The 26,170-nt window shown below is 44.7% G+C and overlaps 2 protein-coding genes across 2 annotated transcripts in view; one reads left to right on the top strand and one right to left on the bottom strand.

Moving 5' to 3' along the window:
- AVEN (apoptosis and caspase activation inhibitor) overlaps positions 1 to 713 on the top strand; it is a 176,791-nt gene extending 176,078 nt beyond the window's left edge. The window contains exon 6 of the mRNA XM_036082602.2: positions 223 to 713. Coding sequence (XP_035938495.2) covers positions 223 to 338 — 116 coding nt within the window. The 3' untranslated portion in view covers positions 339 to 713. The remainder of the gene's footprint in view (positions 1 to 222) is intronic.
- A 123-nt stretch (positions 714 to 836) lies between these two features.
- Positions 837 to 26,170, bottom strand: part of RYR3 (ryanodine receptor 3) — a 503,714-nt gene continuing 478,380 nt past the window's right edge. The window contains 16 exon segments of the mRNA XM_078053421.1: positions 837 to 1,800; positions 2,963 to 3,014; positions 3,290 to 3,390; positions 3,752 to 3,816; positions 4,893 to 5,049; positions 6,070 to 6,204; positions 9,646 to 9,792; positions 10,098 to 10,158; positions 10,573 to 10,700; positions 11,172 to 11,214; positions 15,515 to 15,645; positions 18,870 to 19,070; positions 20,398 to 20,484; positions 21,549 to 21,720; positions 22,612 to 22,670; positions 24,718 to 26,048. Of these exon segments, the coding sequence (XP_077909547.1) occupies positions 1,705 to 1,800; positions 2,963 to 3,014; positions 3,290 to 3,390; positions 3,752 to 3,816; positions 4,893 to 5,049; positions 6,070 to 6,204; positions 9,646 to 9,792; positions 10,098 to 10,158; positions 10,573 to 10,700; positions 11,172 to 11,214; positions 15,515 to 15,645; positions 18,870 to 19,070; positions 20,398 to 20,484; positions 21,549 to 21,720; positions 22,612 to 22,670; positions 24,718 to 26,048 (2,966 nt within the window). The 3' untranslated portion in view covers positions 837 to 1,704.

Below are 26,170 nucleotides of genomic sequence, written 5' to 3'. Positions count from 1 at the left end.
GTGACATTCAACTTCAGAATAAATAGAAGAGCAAATCTCTACCCCATTTACTAATTTGTTTAGCTATTAATTACTGTATCCTCTAACCATAATAGAATGTTTCCTCTAGTTGTAAGCACAGTAATAATCAGGGCTGAATTCTATCATGGAACAAACCCCAGGGAAACCTTCACCCTCAATTTGGGGATTAACGTGAAGTTGTTAACGCTTTTATTTCCCCAGGTCCTGCAGAGCTCTCTGTGATGGAAGAAAAGAACGTGGAATCTGAGCAACCATGTACATCAAAAACTGTTACTGAGGAAGAGCTTGAAGACTGGTTGGACAGCATGATTTCCTAACATGAAAGAAAAAGGAGGAAAAAAAAAAGTGCCTGAAGCAAATTCTGATTGCCTTGTCAGTAAGGGCGGGCCCAAGGCTGTCCTTCCAGAACAGCTGGTTTCTGAGCATGCCCCGAGCCAGTGTGTTCTACCACGCTTGCCGCAGTAAACGCCTACCTCTGGCCCACGACATCCGCAACTATGCATCTACGAGGCTCATTGCATTTGTTCTCTGGCTTAGCAATCTAATAAATAGATTCCTCGAGGGCAGGGGATGTTATGGTTCTTGTTTCCAGCCTCCATCCTTTCCATGTTTACAGCAGAGCAGGTGCTGCTGATAGAATAGCAACAAGGCATGCATTTGTGGCCAAAATAAACGAACGCTGGTCTATGGAATTCCTTTCTTTCTTGGGTGGGGTGTTTGTTAGGCCCTTTGTCTCGTGTCCCTTCTTCCAGTAATCACAGGACGGCTGTAGAATCATCCAGAAGAGGTACATCACAAGAGGCCAACACCCCGGATTGGTGTGTATTACTTTATTGCAGTGGGCACTTCCTTTGATGTAAGGAGATTCACCTAAACACAGCAGCTCCAGTACTTACAAGGGAACCATAAAGCAGTACTCAATTTGGCATAAGATTGAAATTTTTCTGGATTTTCAGTACAGTACTTCTAATAACAGCAGTTGACAAGCTGTTACTGAAAAAAATGATAGGAATAATCTTCAAGTGCGGTTTCATAAAGACGGAAGATCAACACAACTCATTAATGGAACTGTCCGTCTGGAACAGAAACATAAAAAATTTGCATAGCTATATCTAAAGAGATTTTAAGGCACTTAATCGATATTTCAGTGTCGACAAAGTGTTGGGTTTTTTTTTTCTATTTCTTTAACTGCTTAAAGCTTTTCAAGCTGATTCTGAATACATTCACTAGCAAGTACCATGGGAGAAATTTGACTGCAGTTAAAATGATTTTTTTGTAGTTCAGACCATGAGTCACTAGTGGATACTGTCATGTGATATTCAAGTGTTTAAAATTTCAGTATTGTGCATTGAAGACTTCATACTTCTAGTCCTTTCCTCAATGACATCATTGCAACAACTTAGTTCCATTAGAACTGAAAAACTTGAAGGTATTCTCAACTACAGTTTCCTTGATTTTTTGCCATCTTTCAACATTTTGATAGGTTGTCTCCCCCAGGGATATGTCCATTAGGCACAAAAAGCCAAATCAATCCCAAAATATCACATATTTGTAACAAACACTTCCTCTTGTAAGGGAGGCATTTAGAATAGGTCACATTTCAAATATTTTGCAGAACTGTAAAAAGGATTTAGTTCCCTGGAAGTTGACCGTCCAGAATTGTGGAGTTTCTTTCATTCTGATTTATCCAAGCTGATCTTCATATTGTTTCCGAAAGCAGTCACCAGCTGGGAAGAAATCCCAACACCTTTCTTGGTACATCTTCCAGACGTAAGATTCCTGAAATAATGGGAACAAAGGGTACTTCTTTTTAAACCACAGTGAGCTTAAACCCAGGTGGTTTTTACTCACTCTGTAGGTCTCCCTTGGGGAAGGGTGATGGGTCCCAACTAGTACCTTCTTCCTTGCTCTGTTCCCAGCCCAGGCTAGTTTAGGAGCAAAAAGTCATTCCCCAAAACACTGAACACAATGCAATGATTCCAAGTAAAAATGCTTAAAGATCTAGCAACAGGCTGATTCTATGCCATTTGTAATTGGTAGAAGGCAGAAGAACGCACAATGAAGGGATAGTGAGTGCTAGCTCGGGCAGATGCCTGGAGCATTTGAAGGGAGATCTAGAATCAGTTGCCTCTCAAGTGTCTGAGCTGTGAAGCTGTCCCACAGATCTGATGCTGTTTGAGTATTAGATAACCTATCTTTTCTTCCCTTTGTTCTCTTCTCTCTGCATTTGTTTCTCATACTTAGTCACAGAATCCCCTTTTTTTTTTTTTTTAACAGAATCCCTTTTGACACATACTTTCACTCATACTACCCACACCTCCACCTTCCCTGTGTCACCCACACATGAGGTGGTTGTCTTTCTCAGGCTGTCTCTCACACCATTTTACTCTCTTTGTTAGAGCCACCCACTCAGCTCCTCCTTGTCTTTTTCTCTGTAATGTTCTCCCCACCTCCAGCTCTTCTACTCTGAAGCAGTAACCATAAGGGTTTAGAAAATGTCAGTGTTAGTTGGGTAGGATAACCAGAAGGTCTTTAGGGAGAGCTTGGAGTTGCCTGAGAATATTGGCTGCTTAGGTCACAAAGAGATGGCGGAATTATGCAGAGGGAAAATGTACGTTGGAGACTAATGAAGTCATCTGTCTACTTCAGACATCCTGTGCTCTGTTGAGTCTCAAGACTTCAGAAACGGAAACTCCTAATGCAGGGGTATGATTCTTTTTTTTTTTTAAAGATTTTATTTATTTGAGAGAGAATGAGAGACAGAGAGCACGAGAGGGAAGAGGGCAAAGGGAGACGCAGACCCCCTGCTGAGCAGGGAGCCCGATGTGGGACTCAATCCCGGGACTCCAGGATCATGACCTGAGCCGAAGGCAGTTGCTTAACCAACTGAGCCACCCAGGCGCCCGCAGGGGTATGATTCTTAAGACATTTTATTTCTCACCTGACCTGTGTGTTCTGTTTCATCTTTATTAATCAGATACATCAGGAAGAACCTGGAACAAGGGGAAAAAAGGTATAAGTGAGAAAAAGACAATATTACTTTGGTTAGTCTTTTTGTGAGGAGAAATTCTTTTTACCATTCCTAAACCTTGGGCTAAGTGTACTTGTGAGGAAGCATTTTGGCTACCTTTTTCCTAACTGCCTCTACTTTTTCAGAGAACTAGGCAGAAAGGGCACACACACAGGGGAACCGTATGACATAACTATTTATTTTACTCTACCGTTCCTTCCTCAGCCACGGTCCCCTCTGTTGACCACGGATACTCACAAATAGTTGGCTAAGTTGTGCTCTTGTAAGGTGTGTGTTTCAAAGCCATGAGGAATCGTGTCAAAATAGTCATTGCCGATCCCACAGATGAAACATTTCGTCTAAGACGAATAAGAGAAGCAGTAAAGGCGTTAGTACACGTGACATTACAGGCAGGTGGGAAAGAGGTGATGATCTCTGATTGAACGGAGAGACCATGAAAAAATATTTCTCTCTTTAATGCTACTGGCCGTTAGTCCTCTCCTTCACAGTGTCACATCTTTAGCTCCTAGCTAGTGGAGCAGGGTGGAGGCGGCAGGCCGGGGAGGGGGAAGCAGAAGCCAGGCCCAGAGGACAGGCACAGCAAACAAACTTTGTCGGTCATTTGCCTAAGACTGGCCCTATGTAATTGCAGACCTGAGGATTTAAAAAACTCATTTGCTGTAAGATACAAAAATAGAGTTGGAGCTAGTCGAACTTTACCTCCATATCTTCTCGCACTTGTTCCTGCTGGTCTCTTAGCTCTCCAAAAGCATCAATAATAAGACCTGGTATTTTAAATACAAAGACAGATAAAGTGTTTACAGTAATCTGTTTCGGGGCTCAAGGCAGAGGTTCAATGGTAGAGGCCACATTGTTTTGTGTAAAAAAAAAAAAAAAAAAGAATTATCAGGCCAACTCAGTAAAGCAAAATCAGAAAAAAATCATTGTGTTTTCAAATGCTGCATCCTGGCTCACCATTTCTCACCCTTTGTCTTACTCCACCTTTCTGCAGTGCACAATGCTAGCAGCTTACTCCTTGACCCACTTGGCTCCCCCCAGTCCATCACTGTTCTATTACGGTGCTTGGCCACTCTCTTTTCAGTCTTCCTTGTGGGCTCTTCCTCTTCTCCAGCTCCTTAAGCATTGATATAGATCAGGATTCCTCTTCAGTTTCTTTGTTTCTCCTTCCGGAGAGTCTCCTCTACACTCAGATTTTTGAGTACCACCCCCCAGCGCTGATGGATACCATTTGTATTGTTTCATTTTTGTATTGTATATTTATTTTATGTGGACTTACTATATTTATTATTTCCCTCCTATTCCATTCCTGAATTGTGTCTTGAAAGACCTATTACAGTTAACGGCTTCTTAGCCCTCAACACCTGCATGTTTATAGGTACCTCACCTTGGCATGACTCAAATTCATCACGGTCTTTCTCTAGTTCCTGACAAGCTATTGACTAAAATATCAGTACCCCTCCCCACAAAAGAAAAAACCTGTCACTCTTTCACGTTTCCTCTCTCTGCTCTTTCACCACCACCTTGCCTGGGAGGACAGGCTGTGGGACAAGACCAGCCTCAGGAGATCTCTAGGAAGCAGAGTGAGGCGATAACCAGTTCAGAGTGGGGGATGAAGAGAGGTGTGGGGGGGTCCTCCATTCAGATTCTCTGGTTTCTTGTGTGTCTGGGTGTATCTCTGGCTTTATGTCTAGCCACTTGAGTGCATAGTAGGTGCTCAATAAATTTTTGTCGAATTAACTAGTAAATGAATGTACAAACCTCTCTAGATAATGTCATAGATACCGAAAGATAAAGCACTAGGTATAAGCCGTGCTCATACTTAACGTAACTGGCAGCATACCCTGAATGATGGCCAGCAAGATGACAATGACGAAGAAGAAGAAGGTAATGTCAAAGACAATGCGGTACATCTCATAAGGGTCACCAGCAGGGTCTTCAATTTCGTCGCCGATGCCTCCTCCGGCTCTCACTCCCACGTACATGTGGAACAGGTAACACTGGAGAAGAAAAACAATGGCAGTTCAGGTCAAAGCCACAGGGTTTTGTTTTTAGCAAGATGGATGTTAGCTCTTTTGCGAGGCAGGGGGAGGACGCTCCTCGGTGATGTCAGTCCTCACACAGCTAGCTGCTGTCCTCTAAGCCCACTGGTCAGGGTAGGGTCTCGGGAGGTGGCAAGACTTGTTACACTTAGCCTTTAAAAGATATTCTTTGCTCATTTAAAAAAAAAAAAAAGGTTTGAACTATTTGACACCTACGAGGGAGTTCATGTAGGGCATGTGTAAGTTAAAACAACGCTGGGCCCTGATGAACATGCGTTCGCCAGGTGGGAGTTTGCCTTCATTTAGAGTGCCACCTCCGGAAAAGGCCTCCTCTCGTCCTGCATCCTCTGTGCACCCGGGAGGGCAGGGATTCCTGCCGTGTCTGCGGGAAGGCTTCTCCTCCTCCGGGCTGCACGTGGGAGCTGGCTCCCAGAGCAGGGCACCGCCCTCTGTCTGCCCTGCCTGGAGGGGTGAGGTGCAAAGGGAAAGGCAGTGACCGGGGAAAGGCAGGGGCAGCGTGGAGACGCCGGCCGGTCACACTGGTGCTCTCCCCGCCTGTCCTGCCCACAAGTGGCTGGCAGGACAGGAACCCCTCCTCCCCTCCCCCCTCCTGCTGCTCTGACGGTTTTTTAGATGATAGTGGTTTTTCTGAAAGAACCCCATCAGGCTTGTTGAAATAAATTGAGCACCAGTTTCATGGGACTAGACCCCCCAGATCTCAGAGACAAAGGACCAAGGCTTGATTTCTAAGAAATTTAGATGCAGGTCCATTCACATTCAGATAGAGGTAATTTGCCTCTTTAACACAAGCGTGGATGGATGAGACCCCCCTCATCCTCCTCCCGCTCTGCAGTGTGCTCCTTCCACTTTCCACCTGGGCTTAGACCGGTGCACCTGCAACCCGTCTCCCTCCATCTGTCTGTCCGGGACACTTCTCCCTGTATTCCGTTCTAATCTCTGTTGGGGGCGGGCTCTCACCGTCATCATGTCATCACACTTCATATCGGGCTCATCGTCATCTTCACTTTTGTTGTAGAACTTGCGGAAGAAGTTGAAGGCCACCACGGTGTAGAGGTAAACCACCACAGCCAGGAGACCGACAGTCAGAACCAGCTGGGGGTGGGAGGGAGACAGGAGAAAGAAGGTGAGTCTTCTCCACTCTTGGAGGTTCTCAGGAGACTCCAAGGTAACAAGAAAGGTGAGGTGGGAAGGGGACAGAGGAGGGGTGGCAGCGAAGGCGGTCCTTATGGTGGACAAAACAGCCTATGGGGAGAAGACTGTAATGGTGGTGGGGGTTGTGGACTAAATTCTGTCTCCCCCCAAATTCATAAGCTCCAGCATCTCAGAATGTGACTGAATTTGGAGATCGGGACTTTAAAGAGGTAAATTGCAATGATGGATTTAGAATGGGCCCTGTTTCAGTCTAACTGGAGTTCTTACGGACAGATTAGGACACAAAGAGACGCCAGGAGCTACAGGCACAGAGGGAAGGTCAAGTGAAAAAGCAAGAGGGTGGCTAGGTGTAAACCAAGGAGAGAGGCCTCCGAAGGAAACCAAGTCTACCCCCACCTTGATCTTAGACTCCCAGCCTCCAGAACTGAGAGGAAATAAATCTGTTGTTTAAGCCACCAGCCTGGGGTTCTGTGATGGCAGCCTGAGCAGATGCATACCCGGGCTACGGGACTGTGCCTCAGCAATGTAAGAAGGGATTTGAGGATTGAACAGTGACAGTGCTAGGAGGGTGCCCTTGCTTTTTTTGCAGAGATAGCAGTGAGTGGAGAATTAACAATATGGCTTCTACTCTAACGCTGCTTCTAAAGAAATTAAAGGTTCTTGGACTAGTGGGTATCCCTACAGTACATGTTTTCATCAATAACCATGAGTGGATAATTGTCACAGCTTTGAAGCTGCCATAAGAATTATTTATGATGGTTTAGCGAAGTGACATTTTTCATAATCAAGAAATCTGCCTAGAACCATTGTAGGGGTCATAGGACATGCTTATTTCTTGGCTGGAGGAAGTACTCTGAATGAGGATGATGCGGGATCTGCTCATCTGGCCCATATGAGGGACTGGGGGTTGAGCCGGAGCGATGAAGATCACAGTCATTATGAAGATAAGATCTTTGCTCTCGAGTTTCAAGTTGTTGCACAAAAGGGGGTAGGCATGAGTACTGAGATAAATACCAGAAGAAAAGTATTCATTCTTTGAATGATGAATAATAACTTAGCAAACCTCAGACAGCAGACCTCACAGAATGCAGTTGGTTTTAGAAACACAGAAAAAACCTGGGCTTTGCACCAAGGAAGAAATGGGCTAGTTCTGCCACTTAGCGGCTGTGTGGTCTTGGGGGAGACACTTAGCGTCTCTGAACTTCAGTTCTCTTATCTGCCAAGTGAGCATAACATCTACCTTACAAGGTAGTTGTGAGCCTATCACAGTCCCTGGCCCATGGCACAAACTGGGCACAGTTGTTTTTTGTTTTGTTTTGTTTTACAATCTTGCCAGAGTTTATTTAGCAAGCCCATATAAGAAATTCATTGTTTAAGCTTTCCATTTAAGGTACATGTTTGTGCAATGTCATTAAGCTAAATCAATAAAAACTGAAGTTTCAATATCTGAGTAAAGGGGAAGGAAAAAATTCTAAAAGAACATATTGTAGAACTGGTGTTCCACTGATCACACTTTGGGAAACACTGCCTTTATAGGATCATCAACCCAAACAAGAAACATTGACTATTGCTACTACCAGAAGCCTAGAGGAAATAAACCACCCTAATACCTGATGATCTAGCACCTTTTATCTTTTAGAAATTTTTCTGAGTTGACAATGTTACATTAGTTTCAGGTGTACAATGTGGTGATTCAGCATCTCTGTATGTTACGCGGTGCTCAGTAGAAGTGTAGCTCCCGTCTGTTACCATACAATGCTGTTGGAATACCACTGACTATCTTCCCTATGCTGAGCCTTCTTCTATTACCACAGCTTATTCATCCCCTCACTAGAAGCCTGTGCTTCCCACTCCCTTCACCCATTCTGCCCAAACCCCCTACCCCTTCCCTCTGGCAACCATTGGTTCTCCGTGTTTATAGATCTGATTCCAACACCTTTCATTTTAGAACAATTAAAGGTCAATTTTGACTTTATTTTTTTCTGGTTGGAACCCCTATTTTTTTAAGGTGTACAAGGTGATGATTTAATATATGTATACATTGTAAAATATGCCACAATCAAGGTAATTAACATTATCTGTCACCTCACATAGTTACAATTACTGTGTGTGGGGGGGGACTGTGAGAACACTTCAGATCTACTGTCTTAGCAAATTTCAAGTACACAATACAGTATTTTTAACTACAAGTACCATTCTTTACATTAGATCCCCAGAATTTATTCATCTTATAGCTGAAAGTTTGTACTCTCTGACCAACACACCCCCTTTTCCCCCATCCCCTGGCAACCATCATTCTACTCTGTGGTTCTAGGAGTTCAATTTCTTTAGATTCCACGTATAAGTGAGATCATACAGTATTTGTATTTCTCTGTCTAGCTTATCTCACTTAACATTAATAGTCTCAAGGTCCATCTATGTTGTTGTGAATGCCAGGATTTCCATTTTTTATGGCTGATTAATATTCCATTGTATGTACATACCACATTTTCTTTATGCATTCATCCATTGATGGACACTTAGGTTTTTTTCCGTATCTTGACTATTATGAATAATGCTTCAATGAACATGGGAATGCAGGTATCTCTTTGATATAGTGATCTCATTGGCTTTGGATATATACCCGTAAGTGGGACTGCTGGATCATGTGGCAGTTCTAGATTTAATTTTCTGAGGGTTCTCCATAATGGCTGTACAAATCCTGGCACATTTTAACTTCTTTCTCTCTCTACTCCCTCTCCTGCACAAAGGTTTAGAGATGGGAGGGAACTCATGTCTCATTTATGAAGTTGCACGTAATGAGGAAAGGAATGCTAAGGAGTTTGTTGCCAAAGGAGCCACTAGAGGATTTTAATCAAGAGATTGACCCTGGCAACACTGTAGAAAACAGACTGGATACAGAAGAGGCTGGACACAGCCATGTCTATATAGACAGACACAGATGCAGACATGTATGTGTGTGTGTATATATGTCTGAGTGATTGCTTCTTAATCAGAAGCATGTTTCAGAAGTACCTGGGGAGCTTCCTAATTGCATAGCCTACTTACCAACCCCCAGGGAATGTATCAGATTCGTGGAGGAAAGGGTAAACCAGAAAAGGTCTCCAGAGCGATTCTGATATGTCCATCACCTCCTTCCCTCTCCCTTTTTCCTGGCTGATCTAAATGTTCAGGGTTTCTACATCAAGGTCTTATGTCTCTTAAGTGATGGCTACAGTTCTGCAGTAACAATCTACTGGTTCATGTGTTTGGCCAGGAAAGGTGTACTATACACCATGACACATACCTTCCTGGCATACACTAGTGTACCACGTGTTGTTGGCTTTTTCCCCCTATCCATATCTGGGCCCCTCCTGTTCTGCACAGTAGAAACCCCAATACCTGCTTGCCATTGTGAGTTACAGATGACAGAATAGTCCTCAGGGTCTTGAAGCCCATTGCGATGTCCAGCAGATGAGCAGCGAAGAAGAAGTTGTTGTAGTGGCCCAAGACTGACATGGTTGTATACCAGGCAAGGTAGAGAAAGGACTGCGGAGGAAGGACGGACAGGCGATTTAGCAACCTTTCAGGCATTCGTGCCTCATGATGGGCCCATTAAACCATTTTCTCCCCTGGATACTGAGGAGCTGAGGTGCTGCAACTGGCCTAAGAATTGCCAAGTGAAAGCCCATCCGCCTTCCACCACTACTGTTCCCCCAGCACCGGGAAGGCCCTCCATCTTTGATAAGCGAGCACTGAATCTTCCTGGCACCCACCCTAGCTTGTGGCCCTGTGGCATCCAGTGACATAGATTCCGTGGTACAGAATCTTTTTTTTCCGGGTGCCATACTCACGTTGTCAGTAAAAACAACTCCCAGCTTCCAGATATGGTACTTCATGTCAATGGAACTCAGCCTAAAGGGGAACAAAAAAATTTTAAAACTTATAAATGTCAGACTTTAGTTAAGTGTTTAATAAGGGGGAAAATTAAGTTTTTCCTCTCAGGTTTAATAATCTAAACACAGCTCTGAGCTTTATCAAGTTGTATGTGTTCCCCATGAGACCGAGAACGGTTGAATCACACATCTTGAAATTTTAATTAGTCTTTCTCTTTCAGCTCTAACAGGCATAAAAGCTGATAGGTCTTTAAATTTCTTGAGGCCGTGTTCTCCCAATATGTCAGAAGCTAGAAGAAAACCCCTAAGCCAGACCAGAGCCTGAGTGCACACGGGCGTGCTGCAGGCCTTCCCTCTGGCAAACTGAAGAGAACTGGAAAAACAAAGGATCCACTTGCGCCAGACTTGGGATTTGAACCCCTAAGCTCTGTACCATGACACCAGAGAGGCCGCCTCTGCTTTGCTCTCTTCGACTGGGCTGAAATCAAGGGCATTTTTGTCCAAACCCAGGAGTTCAGCAATGCGTTCTGCTCCGTAGAGATCTCCGTACTTGTTGATCACCTGGAGAGAGAGGACGACAGAGTGAGCTCGGGCCGCGCAGCACGGTGCTGTCTCTGGCCCCAAGGTCTTCCCTATGCTCTGGGCTCTTTCAAGGGGGTTGATGAAGACACGATTCAAAATGCAACAGGAAAATAAAAAGGAAAAAAATAGCCCCAGGAGAAAACAGAAACAAAAGAGACCAAGTGAAAACCGCTTCTCAAGCTAATACCTTTTCGGATGGGAGAAGAAAACTAGTATGCAGAAAGTAGTGATGGTGTTAAGCTGTTTAGGGCAGAGGAGTATAGGAATGGAGCCAAAACCTACATATGTTCAGACAAAAACCCTTCTGTGACTTACTCTGTTCAAGATACCATCATAAAAGCAACAGCAGATTTCTTCATGTTTGTATATGTAGAACTTAAAAAAAAAATCTACATTTCTTTGGTGGTCATGGAAACCACCTCCCCACCCCCACCAACTGACAAGGCATACCTTTCTCTTGACAAACTTGTCCCAGTAGTTATTAGGAAAAGATCTGAAAAAGAAAATGAAAAGGGGAGGTTCTTAACATCAAGGCAAACACATCAAGAAGCTATGCGATCTGTGTCTGGATCTAGGATCTCCTTGGGTTTTGTCCCGCTCATTCAAGAATTCAGACGGATTGAAGCTCAGAGTCACTACAGATCTAACTGATCGATGGCCTTGCTTCTTTGTGTTGGCTTCTGAAACACCTGGAGAGCCACTCTGCATTTTCTGCCTCAAAATTATGGTAAAGAGTCAGGATTTGTGATGGTAGACTAGACAGAAGCAGGTACATGTTTCTTGATCCCAGTGTAACTAGAAACAAAACCCTAGAGGAAAACACATGCATTCAGGTTTCATTCACTGAGTACCTAACTTCATGTTGGTACCCGGGGCAGGTGATAGGGATACAGTGGTGGAAAGTGTAGACAAAGTCCCTAACTTGATGACATTTCCAGTATGGGAATCCCTTTAGTTCATGTATGTGGGGTTTTTCTTAACCAGAGTGCTCTTCCACTCTATTCTCCATCCCTATATAACTCCTGTGGGGTCTGCTTTTCTCAGGGAATTAGATCCCTCTGTCTTTTGGAGGTGGTTCCCTCTACCATACCATCCCTAACCCCTCAGAGGAATGTCTTTCCTCAGCCTAATAATTTATACCAGCTCCACTGCAAAGAGTTTGTAAGTGTTAAAGTCCAGGAGGAACTGTCACTTTCAGGTATGTTGGCAAAAACCATTTAAGATATTTTTCTCCTGGGGCACCTGGGTGGCTCAGTCGGGTCCAACTCTTGATTTTGGCTCAGGTCAGGATCTCAGCGTCATGAGATCACTCAGGCTCTGTGCTCAGCGGGGAGCCTGCTTGGGATTCTCTCTCTCTCTCTCTGCCCCTCCCCACCTTGAGTGCTTGCTCGCTCTCTCTCAGAAAAAAAAAAAAAAAGACTTTTCTCCCTTCCACAATGATTGATCTTTCCTGGGAGAGTTCCTTGTGAGTCTAGATTGCAGCCAAGGAACCTCTGGCCCTTGGTGCATGCATTCTTAGTTCAGTTTTCCTTAATTTGAGTCCATTCTTATTGACTCTGGAACACAGTAGTCTCCTATAAAGGCCATCCAAGCTGGTAGTAAGGAAGTGAGGACCTCCCTCTATTCAGGGACCTCTCAGAAGAATAACCCTCAGCAAATGCCACTTCCCCAACAGGCTGACAATCTTTAAAAAAAATTTTTTTTGCAGGGACAGCGGGAAGGGGAAAGCTAAAGCAATTTCTTTGTTTCAAACATCCAAATGTCACTTAAAAGCAAAAACGAATGCTGAGTTTACAGAGTAAAGTGGTAATAGATTTTATCTCTGGAGGCATGGAAATGATTATTTTGATTTTCTTCTTTGTACGCTTTTCTACTTGATTTTTTTTCATGTATTACATTTAGAACCTAAAATAAACAAAGCAAATAAAAAAATCAATCCAGGCTTCCTCTGTCCGCACTAAAATCTCCTTTCTCTTAAATCCCTTATACAGATGGTCCATAACGTACAACTCAGCCGTGGTCACATTTTGTCCTAAGTGGAAAATTCCACAAGTGATGCCACAGGGTCACTGACTGAAGGTTCCAGGCAAGACCATTTCACAGACATGATCTTACCTTGGTCTGAGTATTCTTGTCCCCTGACTAGGTATGTAAGCTCCTTGAAGGTAGAAAACATAATTTTACTTGATAATAATCCTTAGTGTGAGGTAGACAACAGAACCTCCAGAAGGGAAATGTATCAATAAACAATACTTCTAGGGGCGCCTGGGTGGCTCAGTCATTAGGCGTCTGCCTTCGGCTCAGGTCATGATCCCAGGGTCCTGGGATCGAGCCCCGCATCGGGCTCCCTGCTCCGTGGAAGGCCTGCTTCTCCCTCTCCCACTCCCCCTGCTTGTGTTCCCTCTCTCGCTGTCTCTTTCTCTGTCAAATAAATAAAATCTTAAAAAATAAAAAACACTTCTATATATGAATGGTCAAAAATAATAATACAAGATGCTCAACCTCTTTAGAAATGAAGGAGATGCACAGTGAGATGCTATTACACACCTACCGAATTAGCACAATTTTCTGAGTATCTCAACAAGTGAGGCAGAGGCAGGGAAGCAGGAACTCGCATACAGTGATGGTTGGAATGTAAATCAAGACAAACATTTGCATCTCCTACTATTATGCAAATTCCTTTCCTGGTCTCTACTCTAGAGAAACCTTTCACTGGAGCCTCAGGTATAAAAGTGTTCATTGTCCCACTGTTTGTAAGAGCCAGAAAGTAGAAACAGTCCATTGTCAGGAAAATGGATAAATACATGACATATACATGATAAATACTCATACAATGGAAAATGCTAGTTTTCAGAATGACCAAACTATGGCTATACACATCAACATGGGTGAGTTCCCAGATGCAGTGTTGAACAAAAGTATGACCGCATAATGCATATAGCATAATTCCATTTCCATAAAGTTCAAAAATAGTCAATGTGAAAGAACGCTTCTAGGGACACATACCTAAGTGGTAAAAGAATGACTATCACTAAAGCCAGGAGAATAGTAAAGTGGGGGTTGGGGAGGTTATGATCAGGAAGAACACCCGGGGCTTGGAAGCTATGAGCAAGGTTCCATTTTTAAAACCTTGTAGTTCATTATTATACTTAAAATATACATTTTATATTTTCTTAATATGTGTATTTAACAATATAAAAATAAAAGATAGCTCTCTTTGATATATAGCTAACTGTAAAAAGTAGGTTACTGCAAAGCACTGCATGTACTATGATGCCATTATTGTGGAAAAAAAAGATTCATCCATCTAAAAATTTTAAAACAGCTATTTATGCATTTCTCTGCTCATGGACATTTAAGCCACTTCAAATAAAAAAACAGCAAATATCCTTGTTGGGACGTTTTAGTGTACTCGGCTCATTAACTCCTTAGATACTTATATTTCTAGATCTTAAACTGCCTTTTTACTGGGACTTTTAGGCCATATCACCTGTGTCACAAGCAGTACTGATAATTGCAGACAGCTGACCAAACAATCACATTATTTAATAGTATCCAAAATTTCTGTGATGTGATGACAAAGGGTCAGAAACCGGGGTTTGTAGTTTCCCTTATTTGAGGGGATTGGCAAGGACCTGCATTGCAGCAGGGACACACTTTCGATTTGCATGCTCACTCCCCCCCCCGCACCAAGAGAAGAATCTTCCCATTCTAGAGACTATTTTAAAGAGCTCAGTTGTGCCTTTATAGAGCTGCCTCCCTCGTTTGCCTGACCATCTTTGGATCAGGAGCGATTTTCTTCCCCCAGCGGTCAGGGTTGTTGTTGGCAAACGTGCACAGTTTAATTGGCACAGCTAAGAGTTTCAACACAGTCACCTCTGTTTACGTATCTAGCCCTGTAGCTCTCCTCTTTTGGCGCATTAATTTATCTCGAAACTCTAATTTTCCCAGTTGTGAACACGTCGGCGTTACCTTCTCTAATGGTGATGGCCATTTTTTGAATGGGTAGAGAAAGGGAATGACGAAAAGCTTGATGCCTACCACGTGCCAGGCACTGTACCAAGCATGTAACATGCATTCATTGATCCTCCCGGACTTCAGGAGGTGGTATTCTCATGCCTCTATTAATGAAGGGGAAATCGAGGCTCAGCAGGCTTCATTACCTTGCCCACAGACAACTAAGTGACAGAGCTGACCTGGTCTTCCACCTGTGGCTGGAGAATCCACGCTCTTTCCCACCACGGTACCAATTACATACTTGCCTTCCAACAAAGCAGGCTGCCCGCCACAGGTGGTCACCCCCCCCCCCCCGATGGCCCTATTTTAACTGCCCAAGGAACTGCCTACCAAGTGATAATGGCAGGAGTTCTATTACCAACCAGGCTACCTGTCTGAGAAGACTTCAGTGGGGTGCTGTTGTGGAACCGCTGTGCCCTATGGGAGCTCTGGAGAAGCTGATCAGACGATCTCAGAACCCCCGGGCCAGGGAAACATTCTGTATGGCTTGAACGTGGAAAACTAAGTCATACTGTACTGGACCATCTGGTCTTAATTAAATATGCTTAGCACTCCCTGATCACATCCTCTGTCCCCCATTAAATGCTTATAGATAGACACAAGTGTTTGAGGGGCAACAGGCTATTTTACTAGGAAGGCAGTGGAGAAAATAAGTCCTAGAAACCAAAAAAAAGGTTTATATTAATCAGTCTCCAAAGCTGGTTAAGAACACATCATTCTATTTACAGTATAGACTCCTTTTCCTTTTCAGGATGGCGGTGAGGGGAGACACTTACGGTGTGTTGATTACCAGGCGGTCCCACTGCCCCTTGATGTCATCTTCAGAGGGCTGTTCAGTGATATACAGGCCATCGAACTCCAGCTTCCTGGCAATTTCTTTTTCCCTTTTGAATACCACCAGAGGGACCTAGGAGTGGGAAGGCATTGGTTACTCAGAGAAGGCTTTCTGATTACAGCGCCCTCTCCCAAGCATTCCCCACAAATTAGCCTTTTCAACTTAAGGGCGGTAATCTCTGTCTCTCACTTTCCCTCTCTCTCTTTTTTAAATGTATTTTTTTATTAATCTCTATACCCAACCTGGGGCTTGAACTCATGACGCTGAGATAAGAGTCACATGCTCCTCCGACTGAGCCAGCCAGGTGCCCCTGGGGCATGAATCTCTTTGCAGTAGGATTCTTAGGGTGCCTAGGTATAGATCTAAAGCCAAATAAATCTCTCGCACTCCTTTGGCTAATACGCCTCCCTCTCCAAAAAGCTGGTTTCATTTGGGCCACCCTTCAAGGTTTGGATTGAATAGGTGATAGTAATACAAACTGGACTCCTTGACCCATCCTGGGGAGAAGGCCATATTTAGGCCAGTTCCTAGGCCAAATAGGTTAGGTTCCCTAGGACTCCTAGACTAGAGTTGAACCAAGACTTAGAAAGAAAAGAACTATTCTAGAGTGGATTGGGCAGCCACAGAAATACCATGGAATGTTCCAGCCCCCTTCAATGGCTATGGTCATATTCATTTCATGGCATTGATGTTTGGTTGATGAAACACAGTTTGCTAGCTAGGAGGAGAGGATTCACTGGGCTCTGTACAGTCTTTCAATATTGAAGTTTTCTTCCTGAGAGTAGCACACTTACTGGTTCCCGACCATCACTCCTCATTCTCTTCCGGTTGTCACTGTCATTTTAGCCTAGAGATGGTGGCATGGCTTTGATGACCTACCACCAAAAAGGTACACAGAGAAGGAGGGGAAAGTAATCCACTTTCCAACCATCACCAGACACATATACTTCAAATAAGGGACAGAGTTAGTGAGGTCAGAGGAGACTACTGAAATCCCAGGAAGTGAGCAACCAGGGGCTCCTCTAGCCAGGAAAGCTTAATGCAGACAGAGCCAGGGCTTGTCATGCGGCCGGAAAGCCACTGGTTACATGGCGACATCCCTCAGGCCTGGGTCTCCAAATGGTTTCTGCCAGTGACTCTTTCTCAAAGCTCATGATATCCATATGCCCCACACTATTTCTTTATTTCCAAGAAAAAAAAATTTAGATAATGATTTGTAAAGAGTTACTTCTTGCCCTTTTTTTCTTTAAAATGACAAAACACCACAGAGAAGATAAAAGACTAATGACAGGAAGGTGGCAAAGGCTAATAATAGGCATTTGCACACTGTGAGGAATCAATGATTGCTGCTCGCTAATGGATGATGTGGGAGGGAAAGCAAAGGTAAAGCCACTCTGACTAACGACGTCTGCTGTATTCGGAAAGGATTCTGAATAATAATAATAATAATAATAATAATAATAATAATAATACCACCACCACCACCACCACCACCACCACCACCACCACCACCACCACCACCAAGGGTTAGAGCAGTACTCATCTCTGGGATTTGAAGCACTCCCCCCTTCAGTCTCCTAAGGGTTTGTATACCCTTGTAAGGAGGACCTCCACATCTTTATTCCCTAGGTAGTATTTACCTTTTGTTTTCTCTAGGTCCCCGTTATATCTGCACTGAATCCAACAAGCTGAGCCCCAGGATGCTGGACTAAGGTAAACCACTAGCATGCTCTCGTGGTTACTATGTTTGGGGTTCTGAGTCCTGTTATACATATTACTTCATTTAATACTCCCAGCAACTTTTTGGAGTTGGTGTTATTATTATAACACTCATTTTTACAGATGAGCAATCAGGGGAATGGTGAGATTGGTGGCAGAGCTGGGAGTCCCACCCAGGCAGCCTGGCTGTAGACTCTGTGATTTCATCATTACAAAGGAGTCCTCAGTGTGGGTCAGGGCACGTGTTTGCCCCAACAGGGCAGCTAGACTTCCCGCAGAATACTCTAGTTCACTGGGGGAAGTGACAGCCACAAGGATAAGAATACATGTTGTGGACTCTTCCCAGCGGGAAGATGGCGTGGTGTATGGCCAAGGAGACTTCCAATTAAGAGAAGAAAAAAAATGTAATGAGAAAAAAAGATGTGGTAGCGTAGTAGCAGAACCGGACTTGGGACACCAAAAATAGGATAGCGGGAGTCATACGCATATATGAAGACTCCTATAAGCGTAGTAGTGTGTGAAGATGGCCGCAGTGAACTAAGTCTCCCGATATTCGTACCCTGGTGTGGCTCCCGCTCGCCTCCTGTGTGTCAGTGACTCCGGGCTGACCCTGTGACTCAGGGATGCCCTGAGTCTTCAGGGAGACAGAGAGGCCCAGCTACCCCGGCTGAGCCCAGCCTTCCAACCGTTTGCTCCCTTGTCAGCGTTGCAGGCGTGGGAGCGTGTCATCAGGGACAGTCCAGCCCAGCTGAGCTGACAGACGGTGGCTGACACGGCTGCCTTCACGCGGAGCAGAAGGACTGCTCAAGTGTGCCCAGTCAAGCCAGAGAACCAGAGAGAGAAAGTGATTGTCATTTTAAGCCACTAAGTTTTGGGGGCAATCTGTTACCTAGCTGGATAACTGAAACAGTAACTCATCAGTAAGTTTTCTTCTGCTATCTCAAGTAGTTGAAACCTAATACGTTTTGAAAGGTGAAAAGCATTTTTATAAAAATTCCAACCTAAGTTCAAAGATCAGAAGGAGCTCTCATTACTAGCCCCACACGTGACTTAGCCTGGTGATTCTAACCCTATGAAAGTCAATAGGAAGTGCCTGAAAAGGGACTCCCAGAGCAAGGCTTCTCAAACTACTGTGAATACAGATCCCCCAGGAGGCATGCTGAGCTGCAGATTCTGATTTAAAAGGCTCGGGGTGGGGCGCCTGGGTGGCTCAGTCGTTAAGCGTCTGCCTTCGGCTCAGGTCATGATCTCAGGGTCCTGGGATCGAGCCCCGCATCAGACTCCCTGCTCAATGGGGAGCCTGCTTCTCCCTCTCCCACTTCCCCTGCTTGTGTTCTCTCTCGCTGTGTCTCTGTCAAATAAATAAATAAAATCTTTAAAAAATAAAAAATAAAAGAAAGAAAAGCCTTGGGGTGTGGCAAGAGTCTGCAGTTCTAACCCGCTCCCAGTGATGGCAATGCCACTGCTCCATGAACCTCCGTCCACCAGCAAAGTCCTGGAGAGCAAAGACCTGGCTGGGTTCCAAATGATGTCTTCCCTAAGGAGTCCCATTAAATTCAGAGTGGCCAGCAACTCACCTTCAGGCAGTAATAGCCCACCACACAGAGTAAAGAGATGATGGTGTGGACAATGGCCAAGGCCCGCAACGTTGGTGCCATGTACCCAGTGCTCTCCTGCAGGACAAAGAACACCATCGCTTCTTCCTCTTCCTCATCATTAAAGGAATTCCATAGGTTTGCAACGTCCTCTGTCTCTTCTTCTAAAGGTTCTTCAGTGACCTGGCCCAAGACACATACTCTCTTACCAACATCAGAGAGAGCCTCTGCCACTGGGCTCCCCCCCCCCATTTAGCTTGCCAGCATCTGCTGCACAGAGTAGTGACGCAGCATTACCTGCCGAATGAATGAGGTTTTACGGAACTTATTCCTAGGACTCTCCAGTATCTCTAATAACTACGAACATAATTTTTAAGAGACAAAGACGATCTCTCCAAAAAAACCAAAAAATTTCAAAGTTAGGAACGCTGCACTACCTACGCCGTGATCCCTATGCCACGGGAGGTAATTTCTGAAACGCCGTGGCCTGGGGAGGAGGCTGAGACACAAACACACACGTGTACAAGTGCACGCACGTGTGCACACACACACACTCAACATTCTCCATGCTTTTTTCGACACCTGTGACATTCATGGCTTCAACTGCCATTCCGACACAGATGGCCCCCAGGTCCACACCCGTGAGGCCTCCCCCTGCAGCCCCACCACTGATGGCCCCCAGGTCCACACCCGTGAGGCCTCCCCCTGCAGCCCCACCGCTGGCTGGCTCTCTCCGCCGGGACGACTGTCCGCAGTCACTTCAGCCTTGGTAAGTTTAACCCGGGTTTTGCCACACCCCTCTATGGACCTCCATTTCTCCTCCACAGGCAATGGAAAGCCATTACTAGTTCAACCTAGTGGCAGGTTGATGTAGGTAAAAGCAGGTTTTATAAAAGTCAGATTGGTGGTTTTAGATAGAAAGGGAGAGAGGCCAAAGTTAGGATAGCCAGTTAAAGACGATGTCGAGAATCCAGAACCTGTCATTCATGAATTCATTCCACTAACATTTATTATGTGCCTATGGTCTATGAGACCCACTTACCAATGTTCAAAATCTTTATTTATCCTGATCAGTCCCTCTTTTCCCATATCCCAAAAACCAACTACTGTTAATTCTTCCTTCATAATGGTTCTAACCTATGGGCCAATGAAAATGGCTTTCTGTTACCTTATCCTTTAAGGAAAGAACTATATTTATTACTCATTTTGAGATACATCTCAGTGCCCACTATAGGGTCCAGCATATAGGAGGTACCCAACACACATTTGGAGAGTTTATAAAGTAATGACTAGAACAAGCCTGAACTCTGGAAATAGTGCCCCAAATGGCTTCCCTGGCAAGTGGTGTCTCCACTCTCTGCACTGCTAAAGACCATATCCCTTTAGAAGCCAATGTCTTAGAAATTTCCTTAGATATTCACATTTTTGCTCTAATTAAGATCATACATTCTATTATGATTTTAAAAAAGAATATATCTATTTAGTAAATAAACCCTGAATGCAGTATCACCTTATAAAAGAGTAGGATGAAGTTGATCGCGAAGGCTACAAAGAGAGCGAGGAACCTCAGGTTGTAGAAATTCCTGGCCAGGTAATGCTGAAAAGGAAAGGACAGGCAGGAGTAGAAGAGTTTTAGAAGGGAAAGAGACCTTCCTTCCCTCAAACAGAAGACCTTTTCTGGCTAGAAATGTATACAGGACAAGTCCTACTTGTTGATAATCACTCCTCTAAGACAATCCTGGACTTATGACTTATTTGGGGAGAAACCAGGGACACGGATTTAAAAAAAAAAAAATTGCTGAGAATGATGCTTAAGGGAACCCTGCTCTGGGTTACCCCTCAGGGAACCAAATGCCTAAACACATCACCCCAGAGGATTCAAATGCTGCTGTGAAGGGGTGTGTGTGTGCTCCAGCGCTTGCGCACTTTCCACTCAGAAAGTAGTGTATTTGGAAATTATGAGTATTCAAGGCCCACTGAAGAGCCCTGTAGCTCCCAGTCTGGAGGTAGCCAGTCTGTGGCCTAGTGTCTTCGTCCCTTTGTAAGTCACAGAGCCTCTGCCTCTGCCCCCTCAGGGGGCAGCATTCCCACTGCCATCTTCCCCAGAAGAACTAGCCCTTGAGGACTGGAATGATAGCTGCTTGGGGAAAGCTCTCAAGCTCTCTGTGGAGGGGGCTCTCCCCAGTGATGTTGTCCTGGCCATCAGCAACTGTCCCTCACTAGGCAATGTGCAGAAAAGGACATTACGAGCTATACTGAGAGCTGACTGCATGTAGAATAACTTTTGAGGAGTAATAGGTGAACCTAACATAACCATATTCTTTTTGCATCCCAGATGACCCAACTACTTCTGAATTTTGGACTACAATCAGCCAAGTCTGCACATGACACACATGAAGAACCAGCTAGAAAGAGGTATCTGCACCCTTCTGTGGACAGCACAGGGCATCCCGGGCTGGGTAGAGGGGCTGGAGCGCTTGATTTTGCACAGGTTACCTTCTTCTCCTTTTCCTCCAACACACAAGGACCAGAGATGAAGGAGAAGAGGAAAGGAAGAGGAATGAGAAAGAGGAAGAAACATAACGACCTGAACAGTGAAAGAGAATGTGGCCACTCGTCTGAGGTCTGAGTCAGGAGCGGGGCCAGGGCTGGAGCGCTTACCAGTAACTTGGTCTGATAGATTTCCAGCCCTTTGAAGAAATTAGCCATGAAAGCTTCAGGCTTCTCGACTTTCTGGCCCCGCCGTCGTTTCTTCTTCTTTGTCATGTCTGCCCACAGAGCCTCGGCTTGCTCTTCCTCTTTGGCCGTATCCTCCTTCTCCCCATCTTCCAGGCTGTAGGAATGAGAGACCCATCAGCACGGAAGGGCAGTGGGAGGCCTGGCCCAGAGAGGGAGAAAAAGAAATCTTGTCATTATTCCTGGAGGGTGGGAACTTCAAGTCTGTATCACCCCACAGTGCATGGATGTCAACTTTGCATTTAATGACCAATGCCGCTTTGAGGAGCTGTGGTCATAGGGGCGCGTCAGTTGTAAATGTGTTTGTAGTCCTCTTCTGATATGGGGCTAAACAAATTTTTTTTCCCTTCAGAAAAGTTGTCCTTTATTTTTAAAGACTGTTGGAATTAGTAATAGTACCTATTCTAAGCTTGTGGTAGGAATTAAGTGAGATACTGTATAAAAGACCTTAGCACACTGGGCCGCCTGGGTGGCTCAGTCGGTTAAGTGGCTGACTCTTGATTTCAGCTCAGGTCATGATCTCAGGGTCGTGGGATGGAGTCCCGTGTCATGCTCTGAGCTCAGCGGGGAGTCTGCTTGAGATTCTTTCCCTCTCCCTTTGCCCCTCCCTACCAACCCCCCCACACTTGCACTCTCTAAAAACAAACAGAAAAAGACCTTAGCACAGACCGTGGCATGTAATATGTATTCAATATATTAGATACCACCACCACAATTATATGAAGTTGCTAAGTGTGGGTGTTCAATGATTTATTTGGCCAGATGGTGAAATTCTGATCTTCTAGTGCAATGACAAAGTTAACATGGTTAATGGAATATGTTTATTGTACAGCTGGGGTAAAAAGAAGTGTGTCCAGGGCTTGCACAATACCTGTTTCTTGTATTAACAGAAATCAAGATTTCTAGTTAGCACAGCAATACCACAGTAGATGTTGTCAAGAACTACCTGCCACAGCACTGCAAGCAGCCAAAGTTACCAGGAACTTACTCTGTCTTCTCGGGCTCCATTCTCCCTTCGGTTTCATGTGCTGCTTTCATCTCTGCTGCCTGGACAAAAATAACAATCAGTCAAGTTTTCCTTAAATTAAAGAGATCACAGTCATGAGCCATATAGAGCACTGGCCATTTTCATCTCCTTGGTTGCACGTGCCCATGGCTTTCTCTCTTCGGAGTGCCTCTGCTTTCCTCAGGATCACGGGATGCAAGTGTAAGCCACTCTGGAGAAATGCCAACGCAAAGATTGCAAATTTAAAAACTCAGTCATCCTGCTATTATTCAACACCCAGAGAAAACCTGTGTGAGGACCCCATGGCATTGGTCCTACTGCCCCACGGGGTCAGGGAAGGATGGGACACAGATCACACCAGGTCCAATCCACAAGCTGCTTCCACCAGACAGAATTCCTGCCTTGTCTTCAATCCTCTTAACTACTACCCCAGTCCCTCTGACTGATGACCATTACACTTAAAATAAAATTCAAGCTCCTCAGGGAGGCCTATAAGGCCTATGTGATCATGGCCTTTTTCTCCATCCTTGTCTTATACCGCTTGACTCGTTACTTCCTACACCTAAACAGCCAGACCTCATTTTCTTTCCTGGCACATTCCAAATCCTTCCCTGCACCATGACCTTTGCACAAGCCACTCCTCTCCCTGGAGTATGACTGCCCTGGTCTTTCCTGGGCCTGCCATCCTTCAGGACTTGGTTTGGGTGACACCTTCTCGGAAGTCTCCTTAACCATCCTATTCATAGTAGGGCCCATATTCACTTTGTAACACGTGGCCTTGTTCATTTCTTTCAGCACGTGTCACAAATGGTAATTATCTTATTGATTTGTTGTCTTCTTCCACTAGAAGTTAAGATCTATTAAAGCAAAAGTGTTGTCTCTTGTTAACCAATGTATTCCCATGGATCCTACGAACACAGCTGGGTATGTAACAGGCCTTGAATGAGTCCCTATTATGTATCAAACTCTGTCTGGGACCTGGGGCTACATCAGAGAGCAAAACAGAGTAAATAAATTCATATTGCATGAAGGCCTATGGTTCTGATGCTTCCATCCCAGACTCTCCAAAATTAGGGGAGAGTTCTCTCCTATACATTTTCCTTTATCTGGCATTCTTCCTTCCTAACATTCTTCATGCTTGTACTGACTTCCACAATGTCTATTTTTCTTCCACTAAATTACAGGGACAATGCACTTCTCACTCACCACTGTCTTCTCAGAGCCCAAAACAGTGGGAAGCACATATTAACTATTTAATAAATATTAATGAAATGAATGAATAAAATTTGTCTTTGGCCTCTGATGTCTTTACACGTCTCTCTTTGATGCTAGAATGATGCTGTGAGTTGGAGGCTGCCATGGAGGGGAACACCCAGAACTTTCCATGACCAAGGGGCTCTGGATTACTGTTATTCCCTTAATCTAGTCAATTGACTCAAAGTCCACACTGGATAGTAGGTTCATCTCAAGAATGAAAATATTCCAAGCATGATGCTGGGCTAAAGGATATCATCTGGACCATCTGGGACACTGCAGAAGTACCATATCAAAAGAAAGGTCTCCCCTTATGTTCCCTAGGTTTCTCCCACTATCTGAAAGTATGCTTTATGCCACTTCACTTTTATGAAAGACCCCCATCAGGACCTGCCTATGCTAACTGCAAGAAATCAAAAAAGGATTTTTACCTTTATGAAATGATAAATGCTTCTTTGCTTTATGCCATTTCGGCTTATGACAGGTTTTTATAGGAACACCCTCATTTGGGTAGTGAAGGAAACCTCTCCCTGGTGTTCTATGCTTTCCGTTCACTCACTGAACCTGTGCACCATGAGGACTAACCTTCTAATAAAGTCGTGGAAGACCATCAGGTTTGGCCTCCACAATGTACACTGAAGACCACTCAGCAACTAGACCCTAAGACAACCCTCTGAGTCTTGCTCTTCCCAGACATGGCAGAGAATTGCAAGATCAGGGTACAGAAGGGCTGGCATCTAACACAATGTTGGTGCCTAGGGAACTGGTGTCAGAATGGACAACAAGTCCATTTCTGGGCATAAAGAAGAGATGACAGAAACAACTTGTGCTTACCTGTGCTTTCCTTTTCTTCTGGACGGTACTCTCTAGTGTAGGGGGTTCATCTTTGCCAATAATCTCAGAGAGGTCACCCAAACCCCCTTCGGGCCCATGCTTTAAGCCACCTTCCTTCTTTGGGTGGAATCCAAAGAGATCGGACATAATATCTGCATCTCCCTTGTCACCCTTCACGAAGTGAATTAGTTCAGGTGGCACACCTGGCTCAGTCACCTCTGCCCGCTCGGCATCCAGAGCATCATCATGGATACCAAACTGCGTTGGGTCAGGCATGTCACCCAGGATCTTGGTCACTCTGATGTTCTTTGCCCCTTCCACTAGGCCCCCTCCAAACACTGTGTTCCAGAGGATCTGAAAGATTCCTCCCAATATGGTGAAGAACAACCGGAAGAGCCCCACAAACAACATCCAGAAGAAAGAGAAGAACACCTTCACTAGCTCCTTCACGGTCATCTTTTTCACCTTCCTGTACTGCTTCCTGAGGTTCTTCAAGGTTGCCTTCTTCAGGAAGTTGGCAACATTCCTCTTCACTGAGGCACAGGCCATGGCAAACGCAGAGGCAGACTCAAAAGACTTGGCATCCTCCTCTTCACCCTCAATTTCTAACATATAAGATGAATCTTCATCTTCTTCCTCCTCCTCGTCGGGCCTGTCCGCTGAGTCAGATTCGGAGATCTGAGAGGCTAACTGCATTTCAAAGATGGTATCCTCACAGAAGTTCACAAACAGTTCCATCTTTTCCTGTTCTCCACCTTCATTGACCACATCAAAGATGAACTGCCGCTTCGATTCCTTCACTTGGGGCTTCTCCCATTGAGTTCGACTGGATTCACTGATCTCGAAATAAACGCGCTCAATTTTCTTGGCCCCACCCATGATCTCAATGCGTCCCAGGTAGGGTTCGAAGTAATTTAGTACGCTTTCTGCTGGGTCCAACAGACACTTAAGGCGAGAATCATTTGGCATATGTTCGGAGAGATTTGTCAGTAACACTGCTACATTAAACCCTATGTCCTTGGCCGGCTCATGGAACCGGTTTACAAAATCAATGTAATTAAACATATCATTCTCATCAGCTTCTGCGCACGAAAGGAGAAAGTCAATCTCTGACTGTGTGTACTGTTTTTGCCCTTCCATGGCCTTCTGGAACTCTTTTTTGGAGATAATCCCTTTACCATCTGGGTCATATTCTTTGAAGGTGTCTGAGCTGGTTAGGTCTTTAAGTTTCAAGAACATGTCAAAGAATTTCAAGATCATTTCTACATTGGTAGATGACTCTACCAGGGTGTCAACCATCTGCTTGCCAATAGTTCCATTTACCACATTCCCTGTGAGGCAGGTTCAAAAAGACATACAAATATATAAATAAACCCAAGTCATCATGTAACTGGTCAGGTAGCTATTTTTAGAAAACTTGTCTGCCCAATCAGTCGGCTCTTTTCTGACCGTG

This window comes from Halichoerus grypus, chromosome 8 (genome assembly GCF_964656455.1).
Source record: "Halichoerus grypus chromosome 8, mHalGry1.hap1.1, whole genome shotgun sequence".
Classification (NCBI taxonomy): Eukaryota; Metazoa; Chordata; class Mammalia; order Carnivora; family Phocidae; genus Halichoerus; species Halichoerus grypus.
This window is presented reverse-complemented; position numbering and strand designations above follow the sequence as displayed.